General features: G+C 40.0%; 1 protein-coding gene across 1 annotated transcript in view; it reads left to right on the top strand.

Annotated features, from left to right (window-relative positions):
• ppip5k2 (diphosphoinositol pentakisphosphate kinase 2) overlaps positions 1–18,915 on the top strand; it is a 198,270-nt gene that overhangs the window by 127,206 nt on the left and 52,149 nt on the right. The window contains exons 21-22 of the mRNA XM_048593691.1: positions 4,431–4,547; positions 13,703–13,873. Of these exons, the coding sequence (XP_048449648.1) occupies positions 4,431–4,547; positions 13,703–13,873 (288 nt within the window). The remainder of the gene's footprint in view (positions 1–4,430; positions 4,548–13,702; positions 13,874–18,915) is intronic.

Here is an 18,915-nt window from a genome sequence, read left to right as displayed (position 1 = left end):
CTCAAGGATGCTGCAAAGATATCTGTTAAGGCCCCAGCTATTTCCTCACTCGCTTCCCTCAGCAACCTGGGATAGATCCCATCTGGACCTGGGGACTTGTCCACCCTAATTCCTTTTAGAATACCCAACACTGCTCTCCCCCCCGCCCCCCCCATTCCTGCCTTACCCACAAAAAATCAAAACTCTATCCCTAACCTCAACGTTCGTCATGTCTCTCTCCTCAGTGAATACCGACGTAAAGTACTCATTAAGAATCTCACTCATTTTCTCTGATTCCTTGCATAACTTCCCTCCTTTGTCCTTGAGTGGGCCAACCCTTTCTCTAGTTACCCTCTTGCTCCTTATGTATGAATAAAAGGCTTTGGGATTTTCGTTAACCCTGTTTGCTAAAGATATTTCATGACCCCTTTTAGCCCTCTTAATTCCTCGTTTCAGATTAGTCCTACTTTCCCGATATTCTTCCAAAGCTTCATCTGTTTTCAGTCGCCTAGACCTTATGTATGCTTTCTTTTTCCTCTTTGCTAGTCTCACAATTTCACCTGTCATCCATGGTTCCCTAATCTTGCCCTTTTGATCCCTCATTTTCACAGGGACATGTGTGTCCTGCACTCTAATCAACCGCTCTTTAAAAGCCTCCCACATATCAAATGTGGATTTACCCTCAAACAGCTGCTCCCAATCCACATTCCCCAGCTCCTGCCGAATTTTGCCATAGTTGGCCTTCCCCCAATTCAGCACTCTTCCTTTAGGACCACTCTCATCTTTGTCCATCAGTATTCTAAAACTTACGGAATTGTGATCACTATTCCCAAAGTAATCCCCTACTGAAACTTCAACTACCTGGCCGGGCTCATTCCCCAACACCACGTCCAGTGTGGCCCCTTCCCAAGTTGGACTATTTACATACTGCTCTAGAAAACCCTCCTGGTGGATGCTCCTTACAAATTCTGCTCTATCTAAACCCCTAACACTAAGTGAATCCCAGTCAATGTTGGGAAAATTAAAATCTCCCATCACCACCAACCTGTTGCTCCTACATCTTTCCATAATCTGTCTACATATTTGTGCCTCTATCTCATGCTCGCTGTTGGGAGGCCTGTAGTACAGCCCGATGAGCGAGGAGCTGGGCAGAACTGACTGGGCGAGGAGCCTAGCAAGAAAGACAGTGGAACAGCAATGGCAGGAGTTTCTAGGAGTAATCCAGGAGACACAGCAAAAATTCATCCCTCGGAAAAATAAGCATGGTACAGGGATGATGGGGCAACCATGGCTGACTAGGGTAGTCAGCGATACCATAAAAGCAAAAGAGAAAAGGGAAAACATATAATGTGGCAAAGGGCAGTTGGAAACCAGAGGATTGGGAAGCTTACAAAGACCAACAGAGGGCAACAAAAAAAAAAAGAAATCAGGAGGGAGAAGATTAAATATGAGGGCAAGCTAGCCAGTAATATAAAGGAGGACTGTAAGAGTTTCTTTAGATATAGAAAGGGCAAAAGAGAAGCAAAAGTGGACATTGGAATGCAGGAAAATGATGCTGGAGAGATAGTAGTGGGGAACAAGGAAATGGCTGAGGAACTGAATAATTACTTTGCATCAACCTTAATGGTGGAAGACACAAGTAATATCCCAAAAATTTGAGAGATTCAGCGGGCAGAGCTGAGTATGGTGGCCATCACCAAGGAGAAGGTGCTCGAAAAACAGAATGGCCTGAAGGTGGATAAGTCACCAGGACCAGATGGACCACACTCCAGAGTTCTTAAGGAGGTAGCTGAAGACAAGGTGGAGGCGTTAGTGGTAATCTTTCAGGAATTGCTGGAGTCAGGGAGGGTCCCAGAGGACTGGCAAATTGCTAATATGACACCCCTGTTTAAAAAGGGAGTAAGACAAAAGACTGAAAATTACAGGCCGATTAGCGTAACCTTGGTCGTGGGTGAGATTTGCGAGTCCATTGTGAAGGATAAGAATTCTAAATACTTGGAAGTGCATGGTAAAATAGGGCAAAGTCAGCATGGCTTCGTCAAGGGGAGGTCATGCCTGACAAATCTGTTAGAATTCTTTGAGGAAGTAATGAGCAGGTTAGACCAAGGAGAGCCAATAGATGTTATCTACCTCGACTTCAATAAGACCTTTGACAAGGTGCTGCACAGGAGGATGCTGAGTAAGGTAAGGGCCCCGGGTGTTAGAGGTAAGGTTTAAAGTATTGGCACAGCTCTGTACGGCGAGGTACTCGCATGGATAGAAGATTGGCTGTCTGGCAGAAAGCAGAGAGTGGGGTTAAAAGGGTCTTTCTAAGGATGGCAGCCGATGACCAGTGGTGTTCCACAAGAGTCAGTGTTGGGACCACAATTTTTCACTTTATACATTAATGATCTAGATGAAGGAATTGAGGGCATTCTGGCTAAGTTTACAGACGATACAAAGATAGACAGAGGGACAGGTAGTATTGAGGACGTGCGGAGGCTGCAGAACGATTTGGACAGGTTCGGAGAGTGGCCAAAGAAGTGGCAGTTGGAGTGCAATGTGGGAAAGTGTGAGGTCATGCACTTTGGTAAGAAGAATAGAAGCATGGACAATTTTCTAAATGGACTAGAAATGTTAAGATGCTGGAGAATCTGAGATAACAAGGTGTAGAGCTGGATGAACACAGCAGGCCAAGCAGCATCAGAGGTGCAGGAAAGCTGATGTTTCGGGTCTAGACCCTTCTTCAGAAATGTTAACTTCTGTTTTCTGGTACAGACGCTACCAGATGCATTTAATTTCTAAAGCACTCTGCATTTTTGTTTCAGATTTCCAGTATTTACAATTCTTTGTTTTACTTTGGTGGGCCTGTATTTGGTTGAGTTTGATTTGCTCTTTTTCAACATGACATTATTAAGCAATTTTCCACATTGCTGAGTACGTGATACTGTTTTAACTGTACTGGAATGGTTTTGTTTAAATTACACTAATTCTGTTATACAAGTGTAATGATGAGGATTTGTTCCGATACCCAGAATAAGAGACAAAATGATACTTGGCCATAAGATTTTTTCCAGTAAGATGTTTCAGCAGTTCATTCATACAGTTACAAAAAGCTCACATGAATTACTAGTTTGCCTTCAATTAGATCTTTACACCTTATTCTCAGATCTCATCTTTCTTTAATCACGTTGTCATAAGACTCCAATCTCATCTCTTCTCTCAATTAGATCTTTCATATGACTTTCATCAATAAGCTACCCTAAAAGTTAAGCAACTTAGGTTTTGCATGATCCCCTTTTGGCTATCTTCAATACAATTACTAGAATGTTATCACTGTCCATTACCCGTGCAGTAGTGCTGGGGAATTCAAGAGGAAGCCAAAATGGATCAGGAACTCAGTACCTAATGATGGATTGTGGCATCAGGAAGGGATGCAGTGTTTCTGCAAGCCTGTCCCCACCCTTGCCTCTTAACACCAGTGCACCTTTCTGCAGCAACTTGCTCCCCATGAATCTAATCCATAACACACACCTGTGCCCGGGAATCCAGCAATTGTCCCTGGTGAAATATTTAGTATGTTATTGACAGCAACGTCTATTACCAGTGCTGCTGTCAGCAACAGAAAGCCCCTGGCCTCTAACTAATTAGCAGCTCTTGGATTTTCTATCTCCATGGTCCATAATCCCCGAAAAGGCCCAGCACTCTGGTCAGTTAAGTGCCTAACCTGCATTGATTGGTGAACGTAGGCTTGACGTCAACAGTAGTGTCAGACAGCATAGAGAGCAATGTACACATTTAATATTATATCACCTTATACTCATACTCATGTTCATTTTTATGGGAAAGGGGTCTTACATGATCCTCTCCTCCATTTGCTTTTTGGAAAATCCAAATTTGGTTCTCCATTGCTGTCTACTGCAAACAGATTTTTACTGGTTATTGTGTACATTGAGATTCATATTGCTGTATGCACAATAAGATTGGTCTTGTGAACCATCTTATAAATAGGTGCTGAGTCATTTGCTTACCTTGCAGGCTTGACACAGAAATAGAATGCATCAAAACATTTTGTTAACTTTGTATATATTTAATTAATAGCATACGTTGCATGTAGTAAGATAATTACACAGTGGGGTACCCAGTTGGACTTTAAAATATCAGTTGAGTTTCCTTTTGTTTCTTTTCATAAAATGGAATTATTATTTTTAAAAATGTCAGTCTTACAAAGTCAAAGTAGTACTTGAAGGTAGCAAGCTGTTTCAACTACATTGCATTAAGGTGCTATTGATTAGAGGCCAGATAAACTACTGTTCATCTGATAGTTTATTTAGAGTGGTATTAGTGAAGGCCAATCAGAAGTTGCTCATTTGCCCACTTGGCCAGAGTTAATGCAATTTCATGGGTATTAAGTATTTAACTTGTTTTGTTCAGCACTCCAGAAATTTGTTTCTCAAAACCTTAACTTTCAGGATCCTTCTTCAGAGGAACGCTTTCATGTTGAATTACACTTCAGTCCTGGTGCTAAAGGATGTGAGGAAGATAAAAATCTTCCATCAGGTTTTGGATACAGACCAGCCTCTCATGAGGTACTCATTTTTGAGGAGTCTTCTGTTGGTTTGTTTATATTTTGAGAGTTTTATTTTCAATGTGAAATGTAATAATTGTGGTTTATTCATGTATTGAATTATTATCACCCAGCTCTTCCAATATGGGTCAAAATCCCTATTTCATACCTAGATAAGATTTGCATGGTTTTTTGGCCTGGATGTTCAATGGGGAATCCATCCCAACAGAAGTAGTGTAGCAAACCATACAGCAGTGAGTCGCTGCCGAAGTCTTTTTTATTACAACAGTAATATTCAAGAACGTAAAATGCTTAAGGACCCCGACACCACTTTGACAGCTACTGAGAGAAAGAAAGTATGTAAGGTAACTGAATAAAGGGGTGGGACGATGAAGGGTGTGGGGGCAGGATGACAACTATGTGAGGTCATATAGGTGGCAGTAAGCCCTTAATAGGGGAATTTGTTTCAGTTGTGACCACCGAAGTGTATGAAGAGGGTATGCATTCATGAGAATAATTGGAGGTGAATTTTATAGTTACCAAGGATTTAGCACAAGTTTCATTTGCTCTAACATGCCCTAGCTAGCTTTCCTTCCTGGTAAATTAAATAAGTTGGACCCCTTTGAAGTGTCTGATTCTAAGTCAGTTGTGAATGATTTCCTAGAAACCAGATAATTACTTGTTAAATGTTTAATCTTAGGTACCATGTAGTCATTGCATTGGGACTTGACTGGCATCTTTCAGGGTACAATCAGTCTCTTGTAATCCCAAAGACTGGAAGATCTGGGTTCACGTTTCTGACATATAGTAATCAGACTAGTTACTCCGACATAAGAAGGGAAAACAGTATGAAGCACTTGTACGTTATTTGAAGAAAAACTAATTCATGCATTAGGGTATTGACTAAAAATTGATCTTAATTATTAAAATAATATTGAAATTTGGTATGTGAAGGTAGCAATATGATAATAATGTAGTTAGCTAGCTGTAGTTAGAACAGAAAGCAAAGCATAATAAATGCAGAAGGTTCTAACACAGATTAATGGTGCTTAGAATCTACTGGGGGCCTATTCGAGACCCAAGGCAATCCAAACTATATTCAAATTATGCAAACAAAGTTATTTATATTGATATCAATTTTTCCCAATAGCACCAATCTGAGCATCCAGTTCTCTAATCTCCATTTCTTTCTCCAAGCTGACGTGAAATGTTCATCTCGAGGTTCAACGCACAGATGACCTCATTGATCTTTAAGGGGCCCTATTCTCTGTATAATTGCTCTTTTGCTCTTAATGTACTTGTAGAATCTCTTTGGATTATCTTTAACCTTACCTGCCAAGGCTATCTCAAATCTTCTCTTTGTCCTTCTGATTTCCTTCTTAAAAATGTCACTGCACACTTTATGTTCTTAAAGAGATTCATTTGATTCCACTTGTCTATATCTCGTATATGATTCTTATTCTTGACTAGAACTTCAATATCCTTATTCACCTATTGTACCCTACTCTTACCAGCTTTACCCTTCATTCTAGCAGGAACATAATGCCTCTGAACTCTTGTTATCACACTTTTGAAAGCCTCCCACTTGTCTGTTATCTCTATCTGTGGATAGTCAACTCAACAATCAACTTTCGAAAGTTCTTGCCTCATACTGTTAAAATTTGCTTTACTCCAATTACGAACATTAACTTTTATGGAAAACTTATCCTTTTCCATAAATATGTTAAAACTAATAGAATTATGCTCACTAGGCCCAAAGTGTTCCCTTGCTAACACTTCAGTCTCTTGCCCTGCCTTACTTCCCAAGAGAAGGTCAAGTTTTGCTCCTTCTTTAGTAGGTACATTTATAATTTGATAAAGAAAATTTCCTTGAACACATTTAACAAATGCCTCACCATCCAAGCCTTTAACACGATGGCAGACTGAGTCAATGTTTGGAAAATTAAAACCTCCTTCTATTACAACCCTATTGTTCTTACCGATATGAGTTCTCTCTATATATTTGTTTCATAATTTCTCTCTGACTACTGGGGGGCGGGGCACGGGGCACGGGGGAGCACGGGGCGCGGCTATGATACAATCCTATCGAGGTGATCATCTCTTTCTTATTCCTAACTATGTAGTTTCACTGAACGATTCCTCAGAAATATCTTCTCCAATGAGAGTAGTAATGTTTTCTTTAATCAAAAACACCATTCCCACTCCTCCCTTGCTTCCCTTTCTATCCTCCCTCTAGCATCTAAAACTCGGAACATTGACTTCTGATGGTGACAAGTCAGACTTTTAACATGCTCCATAACTGGGTGCTTGGAGAGGAGGATCAAGCCTGCAATTTACTCCAGTATTTCATTCATCTTTCAACATACATGGAGTTCTAGGTAGAACTTTTCTCAGGCATATATTGGAAACTCGGACTCAGTGACCTAGGATAATTGAGTTCCCCTACCATACTTTGTGTCATGGATTATTGAAATTGTTGAACTGCTTATCATTGCCCTTTCTTTCCAGTGAAAGCTCAGGGTTTAAATGTAATCAGTTGGAAAGGTAGAGTGCGTGCATCATTGAGTATAAAAGTGCACCATTTAACCACTGCTATTATTCATCAGTTGTAATAGAACAATGCTTTCGATTCATTCATGTTTAATCTGTACATTGAACGTGTGATCTTTTCTCTCTATGACTTTGCCTCCAAATTCCTATCTAATAACTGTTGCTTCAGTGTTTTAGATATTTACTTGTACACACACAATCACTTTTCCTTATCTATTTCTTCAACTATCATATTTTGGGTCTCTTACATTGCCACTTAAAGTATCTCTGACATTGTCTCCCACCAGTTATCATTGGACCTCTGATTTCAGAAAATAGACAGAAAATAGAGTTGGAATAAATGGGTCATTCTCGCATTGGCAGACAATAACTGTTGGGGTATTGCACAGTCAATATTTGGGGTTCCAGGTATTTACAATATAAATCAATGGTTTGGATATGGGGACAAAATGTAATATTTTCAAATTTGCAGATTATGCAAAGATAAGCAGGCATGTGTTGAGTGAAATATTATCAGGATGATTTAGACAGACTTGGTGATTGAGCAGAAACATAGAATATAATGTGGGAAAATATGTGGCTATCCACATTGTTAGGAAGTACTAATGTGCAGTGCAATACTTAAATGGTGAAAGGTTAGAAAGTGTAGGTGTACAAGGGGATTTGAGTTTTCTTGTCAGTAGTCACTGACAGTTCAGATGCTGGTACAGAAAGCTATTAAGAATGCTAAAAGAATTTTCGCCTTTATTGCAAGACAATTTGAGTAAAGGAATACCGAAGTCTTGTTTCAATTGTATGGAAGCTTGATTAGACTGCATCTAGAGTACTATGTGCAGTTTTAGTATCTCTGGAAGGATTTTTATTGCTATAGAGGGAGTGCAAAGTAGACTCAGCAAAATGATTTCTAGGATGGTGGGATTGTCCTCTGATGACAGGGTGGATAAACTGACACTGTATTCTCTTGGAGTTTCAATGAATGACAGGTGATCTAATTGACACTTAGAAAATACCTGAAAGAACAAACAAGGCATATGAGGTGTTTCTTCTGGTTGAGTCTAGAACAACGAGGTACAATTTAACATAAAAAGGATGGTGAGTCTTTGGAACTTTCTTCCCCAGACTGATGTGGAATCTCAGTCTTTGAGTATATTTACAGTGCAGTTTGATAAATTGTTGATTATTAAGAGCATAATGAGTTTTGGGGATAGTGTGGGTAAAAGACATTGGAGTGTTTGAGCCACGATCGTGTTAAATGGCAGAGCAGGCTTGGTGGGCTGAATGGCCTACTCCTGTTCCTATGTTTCTTTCCTAGGTTCAAACTGACAGTACACAAATTGGGTCTAAAGTTGTCAGGGTCATAGTCCTGTCTTCTGGTGCTTTATCCATGTTGCGAGATACTTGGTCATATTCTCATCTTTCCCACTGAATAGTTCAAGAGTGTCAAAGATGTGCTAAGCAAGTGAGGCAGGGAAGTGCCATGGTCAATAATGTCTGTAGACAATCAGGAAAAGGAAGGTCCTCAGTGCAGAACTTTTTTTTGGAGTTGTCCAACTTGGGTTTTGAAACTCTTCCCCCATTGCTTCATACTCTTGTCTGGCACTCCCTATACAGGTCTTGTATTAGTTGTATGTACTCCTCAAGAACTCCACTAACTCCTGCACATCTCCAGAATTGTTCCTTTGACATCTGATCATAAACTTTCTCCAGATTGATGAATACAATCTTCATGTTGCATTGGCTTTCGTAATATTTTTTCATCTTGTCTTGAAGCAGAAATGGTGGTGCTTCTAGGCATAAATTCAAATTGACCTTCATGGATTTCCATGATTTATCTCAGTACGTGGTCCTTGACACTCTCCCAACCCTTGAAGATACGTGATGGGATTTAATTCCTCAATCATACTTGTAATCTTGGATGACCTTTCAACATTGGTTACAAAATGTTTTGCTTTCATGCTTTCTCTACTCATAGCAACAATTTGTTATTCACTTGAGTTCAATGTTCACCCAGGCTTGTCCATATTTGCATTGGTATCTCATCTATGACAACTGCTTTCTTTTTCTTTCCTTTCAGTGCTGTTCTCATTTCTTTCACATCGATGCTAGCTGTTATTTTTTGAGTTGCATAAACCTGTTCTGTCTTTGTCTTTGGGTTTTCTTCATTCAGACAAAGTGTCAAATGTAAATGTGGAGCTGGAGAAGCACAGCTGGTCAGACAGCATCTGAGGAGCAGGAAAGTCAACGTTTCGGGCTTTTCCAGTTTCAATTTATTGATTCTAGCTTCCAGCATCTGCAGTCCTTACTCTTTTAAAGTGTCAAATTTAAACAGGTTAAGTAAGTCATGCTACATCACAGCAAATGGCTGACTGAATCAAATAGCATATTCCTTTGGTTGTTAATAAAAGACAGTATAGATTGTACTCAACCAGCTGGTAATTGCAAAAACCAAACCAAAACATAAGGAGAAACCTGGGAACTATAGACATGAGAGTCTGATTTCGGTGGTGGGTACGTTGTTGGAAGTGATTCTGAAAGATAGTATTTATGTGCATTTGGAGAGGCAAGGAATGATGGTTTTGTGCAAGAGAAATCGTGTCTGTCAAACTTGTTTGAGTTTTCTGTAGAAGTAACTAAGAAGATTGATAAGAGCACAGTGGTAGACATTGTTTACTTGGACTTTAGTAAAGCATTTGACAAGGTTCCGTGTGGTAGAAAAATTAGTAAAGTTAAATCACAAGGGATTCAGGGTGAGGTTGTCAATTGGGTACAAAATTGGCTTAGTGGCAGGAGACAGAGAGCGATGGTGGAAGGTTGTTGTTTGGATTGGAGGCCTTTGACCAGCGGTGTCCCACTGAGATTAATGCTGGGACCACTGTTGTTTGTCATTCATATAAATGAATAATCAAATTCATTTATGTGTTAGTGCTGCTTAGTAAGTTTGCGAATGACACCAAAATTGGTGGTATAGTGGACAGTGAAGAAGGTTGATTAATTGGGTCAACGGGCTTATGAATGGCAGATGAACTTCAATTTGGATAAATGTGAGATATTGCATTTTAGTAAAGCAAACAAGGGCAGGACTTATTTGATTTGATTTTTTTATTGTCACATGCTTAAGTATAGTGAAAAGTTTTGTTTTGTGTACAGTACAGATAGATCATACCAGACAAAATGCATTAGGATAATAGAACAGAGCCAGAAACATGATATTATGGCTACAGAGAAGGTGCACAAAGAGCAAGATCAACATTTAAATTTAAAAGTAGGGCCTTGGGTAGTATTGTAGAACAGAGAGACCTATGAATTCAGGTACATAATTCTTTTAAGTTTGCGTCACATATCAATTGGATGGTTAAGAAGGTGTTTAGCACACTTGCTTTCATTGCTAAGACCTTTCAGCATAGGAGTTGGGATGCTATGTTAAAGTTGTACAAGACACTGGTGAGGCTTCTTCTGGAGTACCTCTTTCCAGTTCTAGTCACCCTGAAGGAGATTATTAAGCTGGGGAGGGGTCAGAAGAGATTTACCAGGATGTTCCCAGGAATGAAGGCTTTGAGTTATAAAGAGAGACTAGGTAGGCTGGGACATTTTTCATTGGAGCATAGCAGGTTGAGGGGTGACCATATAGTGGTTTATTAAATCATGAGGGGTATAGAAAACATGAATGCCAGGTGTCTTTTTCCTTGTGTGGGGGATTTTAAGACTACAGGGCATATTTTAAGGTGACAGGAGGAAGATTTTAAAAAGACATGAGAGGCAATTTTCTTTACACAGGGAGTGGTTTGCGTGTGGAATGATCTTCCAGAAGAAGTGGTGGATGCGGATACAGTTACAATGTTTAAAGGACATTTGGATAAGTACATGAATAACAAATGTTTGGAGGGCTATGAGCCAAGGGTAGGCAGGTGTGACTAGTTTAGTTTGGGATTATGGTCGACATGGACTGGTTGGACCAAAGGGTCTGTTTCCGTGCTATATGACTCTTTAAAATATCTATTCTTAGATATCATTCAACAATTGGGTAGCACTGGCTGCACCAACGACCAGTTTAAGATAAAAAAAATTGAGTTTGTAATATGGCTCATCTACATTTAGTAGCAACAACATACATTCTCATGAGGTGGATACATTTTCTGCAAAGAATGGGAATATGTTTAAGCTTTATACCTTGTTTGAATTATACAAAAATTTGAGCCCTTGGGAAAGCTTTGGCCAATAAGAGTCATAGAACATAGAACAGTACAGTATAGGAACAAACCCTTTGGCCCACGATGTCTGTGCAAACCATGATGCTATTCTGAACTAATCCCGCCTGCCTGCACATGGTCACTATCTCTCTATTCCCCGCCTGTTCATGTGTCTGTTGAAATGCCTCTTAAACTTTGCTATTGTATCTGCTTCTACCATCTGCAAGTGCAAACTCCACACAGACTGCCATGCAGCCTTAGATTTTATTTTTATTCACTCATGGGATGTAGATGGCACTGGCTAGGCCAGCATTTATTACCCATCCCTTATTGCCCAGAGGGCAGTTAAAAGTTAGCCACTTTGCGTGGGCCTGGAGGAACATGTAGGCTTGACCAGGTAAGGATGGTAGTTTTCTTCCCTAAAGGACATTAGTGAATCGATAGGTACTTCCAACAATTGACAGTGGATTCATGGTCATCATTAGACTCGTAATTCCAGATTTTTATTGAATTCAAATTCCACCATCTGCCGTGGTAGGATTTGAACCTACGTTCCCGGAACATTTCCTGGGTCTCTAGAGTAACAGTCCAGTAATAATACCACTAGGCCATCACCTCCCCGACCTGTCTGTGAGGAGCTTGCACATTCTGTCCAAGTCTGTGTGGCTTTTCTCTGGCTGCTCTGGTTTCCTCCCACAGTTCAAAGATCTGCAGGTTAAGTGGATTGGCTATGCTAAATTACCCCATGGCATACAGGAATGTGCAGGCTAGGTGGATTAACAATGGTAAATATGCAATTATGAGGTAGGATGGGATGCTGTTCGAAAGGCCACTGCAGACTGAATGTGCCGAATGGCCTCTATCTGCACTGTAAGGATTCTCTGACTGGCAGCTACTAGCGTTTGAGTTTAAAAACTTGCCTCGCACACCTTCAAACTTTGCCTTTCTCATATTAAACCTATACTCCCCCTCCCCCCACCAAAGTGTTTGATATTTCTATCCTAGGAAAAAGACTCCAACTATCCATCCTGTCCCTCTCATAATTTAAATGCTTCTAACAGGTAGCCCCTTGACCTCCAGCTCCGACACGAATGAAAACAATTCAAGTTTGTCCAACCTTACCTTTTAGCTAATATACTCCAATCCAGACAACATTCTTGTAAGCCTATTTGCACCCTTTCCAAAGCCTCCACATCCTTCCTGCAGTGTGTGAACCAGAACTGCACACACTAAATGTGGCCCAACTAAAATTTTATGAAGCTGCAACATGACTTGCCAGCTTTTATACTCAACACCTCAGTGAATGTGGCATGCTGTACGTCTTCTTTACCACCTCGTTAATTTGTGTTTCCGCTTTCAGGGAGCTGTGGACTTGCATCCCAAGATCCCTTTGTGTATCCATGCTCCCAAGTGTCCTGCCGTTTACTGTATACTTCCTTCTTGCATTTGACCTCCCAAAATACATTGTCTCACACTTGTCTGGTTTAACCTCCCATGTGCCATTTCTCTACCCAATTTTCCAACTGATCTATGTCCTATTGTATCCTTCGACAACCATTTGCACTATCCATAACTTCTTCAATTTCCATGTACTCTGCAAACTTACTAATCAGACCACCAATATTTTCATCCAAATTATTTATTTATATTACATTGATTCATCACCCTTTTCTCTTGTAGTATAAGTTGATGTGATCAATTTAAATTTGGAATTCTTGCATTTATCTTGATTAATATAAGGTGAAAAGCTTCTGCAACATGTACCCTGTTTCAGCAATGTTCCATTTGTGTGCACCAAGCAATTGATAGTATCCCATTGTGTACAATGTTAATTTTGTCCTATTGAGATCTTTAATAGCAAATTTATTGAAGTTTGTTAGCATCTTTATGTTGACTATTTGGTTTGCCCATAAGGTCATTTATTTCCTGATTTATGTTTTAAGAAGAAATACATGTTACTGCTAGTACTCTCTCTATTTTAATGGAAGATATAATTTTACCAGTACGGTTGTACAGTTATTAAAAGGGAGTTTTCACCCATAATTTCCTCAGTTTTTGTTCTGCTTTGTTTCAGTTTTGTTAATTCCCAACTAATAAGCAGGCCAGTCTTCAACATTGATTTCACCTTTTTTTCTGTTGAGTTCCTCTAGGTTGTTAGCTTTCTCTTTATGTCAAACAGCAACTTAGCAAGAAGCATGATTGACCTTTAGGGTCTTCATGTAGGTTAAGAAAATTGTCTGTTTTACAAAAGCATCAATAAAATTCCGGTATGGATATTATTACTTTTTGTATGATGAAACATTTGTGTATTAAGTATTTCTTAAGATTTTTCTTAAGTTAAAGATGGGCACTGTTTTTCTTTTATGGAGAGAAAAAATATATTATAGAAATTGGTTTTTCCAATAATATTGTAAGAGTAACAATTGTCCTTTAATAATAGAGTGACAATGGAAGCAAAACCTTCCTGGCAAATGAAAATGAGGAGGATTCAGTTTCAAGAAGGGAAGATGCTGAAAAAAGTACATTGTTGTTCAGGCCAATGGTCTCTGATCCCATATACATACACCGAAAATCCCCACAGCCACGATCCAGAAAAATAGGCTCAGTGGAAGTAAGTTGTTTTTAATATAAAACTATTTAACTTGACCTTCTGGAAATTTGTAAAGTTTATTTTAATTCTCTGCATTGAAAGAGGCAAGTATAAAAATATTTTAAGAGGCCATTTAGGTTGCCAGAAAAATGTTGCTTATTTCTAGGGACAGTAACACTGCATGGTGGCATGAGTGCAGCATTGTAAATGAATTAAATATAAAATGAATACCAGCATCATGTTTTAACATAATGCCATACAAGTAGTATTGTTGCTATATTTTGTTCAAGTATTATTGCTGTCAGTGCTGGGCATTACTTTAATGCCACTACTATTGCATCATTAGTTGAACTCACTTCTTAATTGTGAGACAAACCCAGAGAATGGTAGAAAAACTCAGCAGCCCTGAGTGGAGAGAGAAACATGGTAAATGTGCCACTGACTCTCTCCTTTAGAACTGAAAGGTGTTGGGAGAATTTATTTTGTATTTTTGTCAGAAGTACAGGCCTAGTACAAAATCGAAAGTGGTTATTAATGGTGGAGAGAGAGAAAAGGAGATGTAAAATAGGTGTAAATTGAAGTGTGAAAGGGAAAGAATGGGTCCTTTCTACCAAGAGAAAAATTAACCAAGACACAACCAAGAGAAGGCTGTGGAAGTGGGGATGTGGGAGAGAATATAAGAAAAAAGCCTCTCTGCTCCTATGATGCTGCTTGGCCTGCTGTGTTCATCCAGCCCTGCACCTTGTTGTCTCTAACAAACATCATACTGTCAGTTTCTGAAGGTACAGAATTCAATCTTGAGCCCTCGAGGCTCTAAAGTGCCAAAGCAGAAGATGAGATGTTATTCCTTGAGTTTCTATTGTGCTTTGTTAGATCATTGTAGCAGGCCCAGTATAGAAATGTTAGTGTGAAATCAAGATGGATTATTGAAATGGCAAGCAATTGGGAGGTCAGAGACATTCTTACGGATAGAATGGATGTGTTCTGCAAAGTGGTCACCTAATCTGTGTCTCCTCTCACCAATGTAAAGGAGACCACATTGTGAGCAGCACATGCAGAGCACTACATTGAAAAAAGTACAAATGAAATGCTGCATCACTTGCAAGATTTGTTTAAGGCTTTGGACATTGAGGAGGAAACATTCTCTCAGTTTGTTTCAGATTTCCAGCATTCAAAGTATTTTGACTCTATTCTTAAATGTAAGGAACTGGAGCCTATGACAGTGTTTGGTTACATCAATTTTTAAATGCATGTTCAGTGTCACTCAGCCCGTGCCAATCTCGTGGAGACAAACTGACTCCTGCACCAATCTAAATAATGCTATGTAAACTGAGTAAACACATTCGTTGGTTTGAGATTAAAACTGAAAAATCTGGAAATATGTTTCAGGTCCAACAGCATCTCTGGGCACAGGAACAGCGTCAACATTTCATATCAATGGCTTTGCGTCAGAACTGTGAAAAGTTAGAATGTAGCTTTGAGCAAGTGAAAGTGGAGCAGGCAGAAAAACGAGAAAAGAGAGTGCACGGTGAAAGACAGATTAAAGAACAAAACAGCTGGTGGTGGAAGACCAAAGGGCTGCTGGGAGGATATTCCTGGGATCTAGACCTTGGGGCATAGTTTCAAAATAAGGGGCCTCTCATTTAAGACTGAGATAGACATAGAGTTTTGCAGCATGAAAAAAAACACCTCAGCCCATTGTGTCTGCGCTGGTCGTTAAGCACCTATCTAGTCCCACTAAATGTATATTACGCCTTCTATATTATCACGTTCCAAATGTTTATCTAAATGCTTTTTAAACAGGATTTACATGTATTTGGAAAGGCAAGGACTGATTAGGGACAGTCAACATGGTTTTGGACATGGGAAATCTTGTCTCATTAACTTGATTGAGTTTTTAGAAGAAGTAACGAAGAGGATTGATGAGGGCAGAGCAATCGATATGATCAATATGGACCTTAGTAAGGTGTTCGACAAGGGTTCCTCGTGGTAGACTGGTTAACAAGGTTAGATCACATGGAAAAGCGGGAGAACTAGCTATTTGGAGACAAAACTGGTTCGAAGGTAGAAGACGGAGGGTGGTAGTGGAGGGTTGCTTTTCGGACTGGAGGCCTGTGACCGACAGTGTGCCACAAGGATTGATGCTGGGTCCATTGCTTTTTGTCATTTATATAAATGATTTGGATGTGAACATAGGAGGTATAGTTAGTACGTTTGCAGATGACACCGAAATTGGAAGTGTAGTGGACAATGAGGGTTACCTCGAAGTACAACAGGATTTTGATCAGATGGGCCACTGGGCTGAGGAGTGGCAGATGGAGGAGTTTAATTTAAATAAATGTGAGGTACTGCATCTTGGAAAGGCAAATCAGAGCAGGACTTATACACTTAAAAGTAAGGTCCTGGGGAGAGTTGCTGATCAAAGAGACCTTGGAGTGCAGGTTCATTGTTCCTTGAAAATGGAGTGGCAGATAGTTAGGATAGTGAAAAAGGCATTTGGTATGCTTGCCTTTATTGGTCAGTTTGTTGAGTAGAGGAATTGGGAGGTCATGTGTGGTTGTACAGGACATTGGAATACTGCATGCCAATCTGGTCTCCCTGCTACAGGAAGGAAGTTGTGAAACTTGAAAGGGTTTGGAAAAGATTTATAACGATATTGCCAGGGTTGGAGGGTTTGAGCTATGGGGAGAGGCTGAATAGACTGGGGCTATTTTCCTGGAGCGTCAGAGGCTGAGGGGTGACCTTATAAAATCTTGAGCGGCATGGATGGGGTAAGTAGACAAGATCTTTTCCCCAGGGTGGGGGACTCCAAAGCTAGAGGGCAAGGTGAGAGGGGAAGCATTCATCAGGGACCTAAGGGGCACCCTTTCCATGCAGAGGGTGGTACTTGTATGGAATGAGCTCCCTGAGGAAGTGATGGAGGCTGGTACAATTTATAACATTTAAAAGGCATCTGGATGGGTATATAAATAGGAACGGTTTAGAGGGATAAGGGCCAAATGCTGGCAAATCGAACTAGATTAATTTAGGATATGTGGTCGGCATAGACGAGTTGGGCTGGTGGGTCTGTTTCTGTGCCATATATCTCTATGACTCTAAATATTGTGATGGTTTTCATCTCTACCACCTTTTTAGGCAGAGTTCCAGATACCTGACATCCCTCTGGGTCAACTAATTTTTCTCTTACATCCATTCCTCCCTTTACCTTAAATCCATTCCCCAGGTTACTTACCCCTCTTCCAAGGGGAAGCTTCTTCCTATCAGCCTATGCCTCTCATAATTCTGTTAACTGAGTCAGGTCTTCCCATAGTTGTGTCTGCTCAAAGGATAACAATTCCAGCCTATGTAGTCTCTCTTCATAGCTGAAACATTCCATTTCAGACAACAACTTGGTGAATCTGATCTGCAACATCAATTACATCCTTTCCATAGTGTCTACATTCATATTTAGGTCATTAATATACAAATCAACCAGCAAAGAATCCAGCACCAACTCCTGCAATATGTCACTGACCACAGGTTTCCAGTTATAAAATTAACCTTCGACCATCCCCACTGCTCCTGCCTGAAAGCCAGTTTTGGAGCCAATTTGCCAAATGGCCCAAGTTCCCATCTTACCACCTGGACCAGTTTCCCATGGGACATCTTGTCAAAAGTCTTATTGGAGTCCATGTAGACTACATCCAATGCCCTACCCTCATGTACACATCTAGTCACATCCTTGAAAGTATCAAACCTATCAGACATGATCTTCCCTGACAAAAGCCATGTTAATTATCCTTGATTGGTCCTTGCTTTCCAAGTGGAGATTCACTCTGTCCTTGGAATGTTTTCCTTTAGATTCCCTACCACTGATCTTAGACTCAACTGTAGTTCCCTGGTTTATCCTTACCACCCTTTTTGAATAATTGAATAATAACCTTTTTTGTTATCTTCTTGCCCTTACTAAAATTTTAAAATGCTTTTGGATTTTCCATTATTTTGCCTGCCAATATTTTTCACACCCTAATTTCTTTCTTGAGCAACTCCTTCACATTCTATACACCTCTTGTGCTCGTTAAGTACCACAAGCTTCATTGTTTTTTCCTTATCCAATCCTGTAACATTGAGAGTTCTCTGAACTTGTTGTTCCTACTCTTCACCTCTGTGGGAACATGTTGGCTCTGCACTCCTCTCTTTCCTTTTGAAAGACTCCCACTCCTTTGATGTGGATTTTCCTATCCCGTCTTATCGCACTGAAGTTGAACTGTTCTCAGTCCAGAGCCTTTGTATATAGTTCATTTTTGTCCTTTTCCATAATCACTTGAAATTTACTGAGAAGAGATATTTCTTCTATTAGAGAATCGTTCATCTTTAGAATTCTGTTCCCCAGCAGAGGCTGAGCCATCGAATATTTTCAAGACTGATTTGAACATATCTTTGATCTTCAAGGGTGATTGGAGGGGAGCAGAAATGTTGAGTTTAGTTTACAGCGGGCTGCACGCCTACTCCTATTTCTGTGATCTTATGATGGAACATAAATAAACAAAAGTTGTGTCGAGAGGAGATCTGAATGCAAAAACAATAGACAAACTATAATAAAAACAAGATTTGCAAAGAAAAGAGAAACAAAATGGGACAATGTTTTTGAACTGAGACCACTATTGAGCCCAAAAGTCTGTAGAGTGCCTAACAAAGATAAAGTGCCTTTCCCAGGACTTGCTTTGAACCTCATTGAACATGGCCAAGGACAGAGCTCGACATGAGAGAAAGGTAGCAAATTAAAATTTCAAGGAAAAAGGAGGGAAGTTATGTGAGGAGTCAGAGAAAATGAGTGAGATTCTTAATGAGTACTTTGCGTCGGTATTCATCGAGGAGAGGGATATGACGGATGTTGAGGTTAAGGATAGATGTTTGATTACTCTAGGTCAAGTCGGCATAAGGAGGGGCGAAATGTTAGGTATTCTAAAAGGCATTAGGGTGGACAAGTCCCCAGGTCCGGATGGGATCTATCCCAGGTTACTGAGGGAAGCGAGAGAGGAAATAGCTGGGGCCTTAACAGATATCTTTGCAGCATCCTTGAG

The sequence above is a fragment of the Rhincodon typus genome, chromosome 3 (assembly GCF_021869965.1).
Source record: "Rhincodon typus isolate 14 chromosome 3, sRhiTyp1.1, whole genome shotgun sequence".
NCBI lineage: Eukaryota > Metazoa > Chordata > Chondrichthyes > Orectolobiformes > Rhincodontidae > Rhincodon > Rhincodon typus.
Note: the sequence above shows the minus strand (reverse complement) of the source record. Positions and strands in the feature narration are given on the sequence as shown.